The sequence below is a fragment of the Orbicella faveolata genome, unplaced genomic scaffold (genome assembly GCF_042242905.1).
Source record: "Orbicella faveolata isolate gen_17 unplaced genomic scaffold, um_ofav_v1 contig_36, whole genome shotgun sequence".
In the NCBI taxonomy this organism is placed as follows: Eukaryota; Metazoa; Cnidaria; class Anthozoa; order Scleractinia; family Merulinidae; genus Orbicella; species Orbicella faveolata.
The window spans coordinates 13,527,501-13,535,362 of record NW_028301565.1 but is presented as its reverse complement, the minus strand read 5'-3'; the positions used below and the strand labels follow the sequence as shown (position 1 = coordinate 13,535,362).

The window sequence follows — 7,862 nt, the reverse complement described above, 5'->3', positions numbered from 1 at the left end:
TCAAATTTGTTTTCGTTATGAATCTGAGAATATTTTCTTTCTGTTCCCGACGAGTTTTCAATTGATGATCAGTTTCACCTAATTTTATGCAGTTTGCTCATTTTTTGAAACGAACATACAGGGAAAATAGGAAGAAAAACGATTTGATGTTCCGTCTCCAAAGCGACCAGGAGAAAATAAATGTAAATGTTTCTGGTCTCCTTGGCATCGGTCACCTTGACAACCATTGGTGTTTCCAAGCTGTTACATCAAGGAAGAAAATCGCTATTCTCTGATTGGTCAAATTGCCTTTGCATACATTTAGAGAGTTTCTTTAGTGACGTTTGGGCAAGAAAAACATCGAAATATTTATCTCACGCCGTGTAAGTCGCTACCGGGTGATTGCACTTGATTGGTCCTTTAAGATGTGCGTTGCGAAGAAAAAACGTGATAAATAAGCTCGCTGTGCTGTCTTGAAAACAGTTGCTTTTAACTGCACGAACCCAGTGTCTTGGTGTGTGATGTCAGTCGGAAAAATGACTTGTATAAGAGCTGTAAAATCGGAAGGGGGATTTGATCACTCTTTCCTTCGAAACGAGGATTTTTGTAACGAAAATGGCAGTACATGTAAGTTATTCTTTATGTAGGCCCTGTGAGAGTTCATGCACTTTACATTTTAATGCACCAATATGTGAATGAAAATCGTGGTTGCCAAAATGTAATTTATTATCCAACTGCAGGGAATACTGCCCAAATAACAGTACAAATATACAGCGATATTGTACAGTAGAAAACCTGTTTGGCGTATTTGTACAGTAGAAAACCTGTTTGCCGTACAGGTCGGCGCGCGCACGCAAAACTGTCACACTCACCCTCTTTCATTGATAAGTTTATTGACTACAGCTGTTGGATAATAAATCTCTGATTAGATGTTTTGGCCTGTAGTATCGCTGTATATTTTTACTCGTTGTTTGCACAACTCGTAAAAATATACAGCGATATTACACACCAAAACACCTAATAAGATATATATATTAAAACAATAGTTAATAATTCACTCTTCTCGATATATTTTTGATAGTAATTTTTCTACGTACATACTTTTTTCAAGAGTTAACATGATGTTTTTACTCTGATGAAAATGAAGGGTGAACAATTTTGTGAAAGCTTTGATCTTTGATTTATGAATGAAATTCACGTAAACCAGCTTTGGAAAAACATTTTTGCGTCAATGTGTTAGGACTATTCGCAGCAGATTTTTATTTCAGAATAGCGAATCATCTGCTTATTTCATTAATGTAATGCGCTAGAAATAAATTATTATTATAATAAATTATTATTAATCACTGATACTCATTATAGTTTTACTAATCTTTGCAGTTTTATTCAGCAAAGTCCCCAAAACAACTAAGCTGTTCGAGTTTATTCTGGACATTCTGTCGGAGCCGCGATACTCTTCAGTCATTTCATGGGAAGGAACAAATGGCCAGTTCGCGATCAAACGACCTGACCAAGTGGCTTATCTGTGGGGTGAGAGGAATGGTCGAACAAACATGACTTACCAGAAGTTTAGCCGAGCTTTACGTTACTACTACCACAAGAAGGTTGTGTGCAAAATTCCCGGACGGAACTGCGTGTACAAGTTCAACTTCCCAGAACTCGAGAAGCAGTACGGTTATCACAGCAGCGTGATATTTCCGGCCACAACAGAGCCCAGTGGTAACAGAAACAGCTACGAGATTCCCGCCACTGTTGCCAATCACTTTCAGAATGCAAACTCCGAGTTCCATTTTCCTGGCACAAGGGAGTTCATTGGTAATGACAACTACGAGATTCCCGCTTCTTTTCACTCCCTTCAGCATCCAAACACCGCAAACGCGGCAGTGGCGGAAACACTGTATTCCGTACGTTCCCCTGTGGTGGTACGCATGATTACACATGAAAGCCAAAGCCTGCTGCATTCACCCTCCTATCCAAATCCACGTTATTTTCACTACTGCTGAACAGGTATAAACCCCCATTTTAAGGTTTTTCATTTGTTCAATATGCCAACGTGACTGACAATCTGAGCTTTTGTGTTAGGGTCATTATAAGACAGACCGATATGATGATTATAAACTCTCTTTACAGTGTGAGTTAATCACTTAATATTCACTCTAATTGATTTTGTTAAACCTCAGCTAACTCTTTCCACACTCCTGCAATTCTGTCTGATAGTAAAGTAAGGAGGTGCAAAACGGAAGGCTCGGTTGTTCAGTTTGATGTGGGATACCCCCACTCCCTTACGCATTCGGAAAGGGGCTTGAGAGATCAGCAGAACTCGAGTCTAGTTCAATCAGAGAACGAATACAGTGTTTGTGCGATAATCCGTAATAATAATTGCACCTTTTGGTGGACAAAAGTAAGGTTAGTGACTTGGTTCAGACAACAAAGTTTCAGAAACCGAGGCTATCGCGAACCAATTATTTCTTCAGACGATGACAACGCTTTCACGGAATTTGTACTTCCCGTTCAACGAACGCTTTGTTTGTAAGATCGCCTCTGTCACATTTTTAAACTGCCTCATATCTTAATGGTTTTCCTAGGTTGACAAGCTGCATTAATCGCATATTATTTTAATATCGTCTTTTAGCAGTTATTTGGCGTTGTCAGATCCGCATGTAATTTAAACCTGAATTTTTAGCAAATTTTCAAAATTATGCGTTTCGAAGATGTTTTGAAGACGTTGTACCAAACGAGGTTTAGCATTCGTGCACTTAAATTCTTCCATTGAAGAATTGTTACACATGTATATAACGATCTTTTCAATCTTATGTAACCACGATACATTATTGTCATTTCTGTACTGTATTATGTATCGAGTAATTTCGTGAAGTTAACGTATTTTCAGCAATATTTTGTTCATGAAATGTAAGCAGTGGTGTGAAAAAAATAAATAAAGCAAATGACAGAGTTTCTCAAACGAATGTACTTTTGCTGACCTTTAATTCATTTAATTGTTGTTTGACGATCAACTTCAAAGGTTTGTCAATTGTCAGTGAATTTTTCATACTATGCACCGAAAAAAGGGGCGACTTTTTTTCCTCAATCGGTAACGGTAGGGAGGAAGGGATGTTTATGTAGTGATCCCGGTATTTGCGTAATAATTTGTCGAAAACTAACTTCATTGACAAAGTAAATTGAAATTAACCACAAGCCACTTGTCCCCACATTTATGATGGACTAAGTATCTATACCTTCTTTGCACCTGGGATACGCGCCTTATTAAATCTCACTCGACCTGTGACACTAAAAACCTCGTCTACGTGATTCAATATTTTGTAATACTATAGACAACCCTAACCCCAAATCGAAACCTACTTACAGTTGCTGAACATGTCCTCTCCTCTCCCAACCATAATACCAACGACATGCAATACACTAATCCCAATCCGTTTGGTGAGGAAAGCTTTTTCAATAATTGTAAAAAGGAGAACAATTAATTCTGATGATCTTAACCTCCGCGGAGAAAAATAAAAACAAACTTAACTGACAGGATGTAAATTAAAAATAAGTTAAAATAAACAGATGAAATAGAGATACGATAAAGAATAAACAATAAAGGGAAATTTTAATTTCCCTTTATTGTTTATTCTTTATCGTATCTCTATTTCATCTGTTTATTTTAACTTATTTCTAATTTACACCCTGTCAGTTAAGTTTGTTTGTACCATGCGAGACAGAGATTCCCTTCTATTTCTACTCGTTTATGAGCGCGGAGAACCTCTGCTCGACCGCACGATTTTCTGTTGTGGATGCGCGAGCTATGTCAGCATGTCAGATTTATCATGCTTTGTCCTGCGAAACGTTTGCACGTGATCAAATTTTTAGTTCACCTATTTTCGGTTCCATTGTGGTAAATGCTTGAATTCCAACTTTTGTACCGTTTATTTGTTAGAGAAACTTCAGAAATTTCATAAAATTCTGGGATACTGTGCGACAACGAAAAGGACGAATTAAACCAAATTGCCAACCCATGTTGGTACATGCAGTGTTTTTAGCCAATCACAGGGCAGCGGATATTGTTGGCTGTCTCTCAAACAAGTAGCACTTTGAATCCTTTTTGTCACGTGCAAATTATAAACAAATTAATTAAAACGTGTTTTAATTCATTCGTTCCTGGTTGTCAGGGTCAAACGATCGAGTGTATTCCCTCACGTCTCTCATTGAGCAGAAAGAGAAGGGAATCATTGCCTCCCAGGGTAGTTGTTTTACGTGTTTCCTGTATTATGCAAATACCATGACCACTACATAAACACCACTTCGAAGGTAAAATTTTCATTGTACCTGCAGAAGGTTGGTTTGGCCGGACGAATTATAGTGTACCTCCAAATTTTAAAATCCTCCTCCGTTGTACTTGTATCACTCTCTGTTTTTATACATTCTTTACTGAGTAATTCATTGGACGAGAGAGCTGAAGGTAAGTACGCTTACACAGTTTATAATCTGTATTGTATCCTTTTTTAATGTCTTTTTGACCAAGGTGGAAGGAAATGTTCAGTGACGAAATCAAATCAAATGTTAATTATGTCAAAAACTGAGAAAATACGATTTACAAAGCTGCTCAATTACGAGCTAGGGGCGAGATCTGTTTGTTTTGTTTTGTTTTTTTCAGCTCGAGTGAGAGTCTACGATGAATTCAATAAAACTTAGCAATGTTTACCTCGTAAGAGAGAAAACTATACTAGCTCTGACCATTTGACAAAAACTTCATGAACATCGATATCATGACCATTTCAATTAATTGCGCCGATGCATTGTCATCTTCTTGAGTTGAGCATTTGAATATTTCATGGAACTCTTCACGTTCATTTATCATGTTCCTGATATGTTTGGGGGCTGATAAATTGGCTCAAGTGTGGCATTAAATCCACTCAATACATGGCAAACTTTCCTCTGTCAGTAAAGTACTGTGGACATTAAAGGTCATCCATTCAAAGAAAAAAAAAACTAAATCCAGTTGTACTGATGGGTTTACCTCAGCTTTCCGTCTGATGAAATAATACTAGATTGATACAAGATAAAGACTTGGTTTAGTAACAAAATTACCATCGTTCAGATTTAACAATGCCTAACAAACGACAAATCCTGGTAAGCAAGAGTTTGTTTACTTTCCTTTTCTTCCCCTTATTTTATTGCTTTTTTTTCGCATTTCTCCTCTCGTTTTGCATAAAGCATCCTTAATATTCCATGTACGTACGTCTATTTATTTCTTGAAGGTATAATGGTCTTGATTTTGCTTGTACCTCACTCAAAAAAATTTTTTGTTCTTTTTCCTGAGTGGGTTAACGTCATTTCCAATACATGTTACAACTTTCCGTCATACGCTTAAAAACTTACTCGCTTCATCAAGTCAACCATTTTCCGTTTTGATTATAAGTTCACTGATAACGAAACGGCAACAGTAATATTGCTGTTATTAATTTTAAGATTTGTATACAACTTTCAAAAAGGATACGTTATGCTCTGATGAGTGACCATCAGTTTGTGCAATAAACATATTTTGTTTTGGTTTTCCATTTTGGCTTTTCCATTTTGCTAATTATTCTCTGGAAAGGGCCTTTTTTTCCTTTGCTGATTCTTCTGATAACAAGAATTGCTGCCGACGTGAATTAAGGTATCAGTAAGGGGAAAATTTGCAATTTTGCATAATTTTACTTTTTTAAGCGGTTGGATAAATCTCAAAGTAATCTTTTAGATAAAAAAAACTCCACGAAAAAATCTTATATCTGCCGCTAGTTGTTGCGCGAGAAAGATTGTGTTGCATATTCATTACTTAATTGAGAGTTGACAAGTTCTGTTAAATGAATTAATTATCGAGGCAAGAAGTCACATGACATCAAGATCATGCTGAGTTGACACGCGATTCGCGCGCCATAATCAGTGCCGGATGTCTTCGAAGAAGACAGAGCGATCTTGCCCGTTTTCATCGGCTAAAGGAAGGCCAAAGAAGGCGAAAAACACTTTCAACAAAGAGTGGGCCGCTAAATTAGCGGAAAGCGGCAAAGGGTTCGTTTTACAATCAAGAAAAATTGCTGGATGAACGCGACAACGATCGCGATCACGAAGCCAGCGAGAAAGCCGAAATGAGCGCAAGCCGCGCTAAAATACTGTTGCAAGAAACTGTCGAAGCAGAGGAGATTGACGAAGAGAAGTGGACGAAATTGAAAGACAGATCGATTGTACAAAATTAGAATCAGCAGTGCAACATTTTTTTTTTCTTATCCAGCTATTGTCATTTCTTCCAGTATCTTTGCCTTTGCATCAACATCAGTCGATGTAGTCCCGTTTACGGCGTCCTCTCCAGCGTTTCCCTTTGTGCGCTTGCATTCTCTCGGGAACCTTCTACGGGCATTCGGCATGTTAACGGTGACATGGTCATAATTTTGAAGATTAGTCAACCGATACGTAAAATTTCGAACGCTAATATAGTAAATCAAAAGATAATTTCACGTTTACTAACTTTGGAATTCTGACTTCACACATGAAAAAGCGGTTTATTCACTGGTGAATAATTTACCGCGCGCCGTCGCGGAAATTTGTACCTGTTCCATGTTAACTGTCACAGTCCTATTGTTATACAGAAAGTTGATTCCTCTGCGGTGTCTCCCTTGGTGTGATAATCTCATAACACTTGGATGCCGCCGAATTTTATTTTTTCTCTGTTTCTCGAAAGTAAAAAATAGGCGAGTTGTACGTGCATTTCGAGTTCCAGGTCGGCAGCCCCTGGACCAAATTGGCTGAAATTCGGAGAGAATGTTGTCAGAACGAACGCCGACAAAACCGTGTCTGCGAATTCTGATTACTCTTTTCATTAAAAAGTTATGCCTTTTTTTCGCGGGCAGTCCTATTTTTTTCCTTTTTCTAACTTTATCCTCTTGTAAAATAATAACAAACGCATGTGCCAAAAATCTGAGACACGGTTTTTGAGGTCAATGTGTGAAGAAACGGATGCCATGTTAATCGTTTTCTCCGACCTAAATTTAGCGGGCGTATACCTTGATTTATGGGTTCGTGAAGCTTTGTAAATATATTCACATTTTCGAAACACGGTAAATTTTTACCGTTTTAAACAGGTCAGGTCATAATCTGTAGTTATTAAGCTTTCAGTAAATATACGGTTTATATGGGTTTTTGTTAAAGCCACGAACGCTAGAGCGGACCGCGCGCGGATGGTCAAATGGGTTATACTGATACCTTAAAAGCGTTTTCTTCAGACATTCGCTAATTTAATTATTTTTGGTTGTTAGCATCGCGAAAAGCGACGAGAGAAAAAATATGGCGAGGGGTCGAGAAGCGCCCTCCCTCACTACACTCCTTTTCTAATCTGTCTCGCGCCCTTCGTACTACTCTCCAACTATACGGACGCCTGGAACCGGATACTCAAAAAATCCCCCCAAAACGAACAAACGAAAATTTTGCCATGTCGTGGATGTGACATGACGTTTGAAAAAACATTGACAGTTTGGCCGGAGGACCCCCGGAGCAACTACTTATTATGTTCCGTTGACGTCTTCATCGTTGGCCAAAGATCATGATTTTCTGAGCTGAACGTGACAAATCAATGACTTCCGCAGTTGCTTAGTCTCTCACCAGTCTCTGACCTCCTCTACCTTTACCGGGAAGTAATCCGCGTAACTGATGATTACCACTGAACGTGACAAGGAAAAACGTACTTACTGAGTGGCGTCCTTTCTGGGAAAATAATCACTTAAATCTGCATAGTCATGGAACATAACATTACACTGGGGAGAAGGGAGTTTATAACCAGGTTTTGTGCGCGTCTGAAAACTGCATTTCTAAATTATTTTGCTCTATGAGTAACTTTTGAGTAGACAAACGTT

General features: G+C 38.3%; 2 protein-coding genes across 3 annotated transcripts in view; both read left to right on the top strand.

Moving 5' to 3' along the window:
* Positions 1–515: 515 nt before the first annotated feature.
* LOC110064186 (DNA-binding protein D-ETS-3-like) lies at positions 516–1,982 on the top strand. The gene is made up of 2 exons (XM_089274557.1): positions 516–606; positions 1,360–1,982. Exons 1-2 carry the CDS (start codon positions 516–518, stop codon positions 1,980–1,982), a joined length of 714 nt encoding a protein of 237 aa, XP_089130683.1.
* A 2,070-nt stretch (positions 1,983–4,052) lies between these two features.
* LOC110064292 (uncharacterized) overlaps positions 4,053–7,862 on the top strand; it is a 13,657-nt gene continuing 9,847 nt past the window's right edge. Inside the window, exon 1 of one of the 2 annotated variants that reach the window (XM_020771329.2) lies at positions 4,053–4,438. The gene's annotated coding sequence lies outside the window, so the exon portion shown is untranslated. Of the gene's footprint in view, positions 4,439–5,336 lie in introns of those variants that run through there. The other variant, XM_020771330.2, reaches the window with a different exon arrangement.

What these genes read in the sequence shown, in the direction of transcription:
- LOC110064186 (XM_089274557.1), top strand. Translation starts at nt 516, where the DNA reads ATGACTTGTATAAGAGCTGTAAAATCGGAAGGGGGATTTGATCACTCT. An exon ending in TAACGAAAATGGCAGTACAT is followed by an intron (nt 607 to 1,359) that starts GTAAGTTATTCT and finishes TAATCTTTGCAG; the next exon opens with TTTTATTCAGCAAAGTCCCC.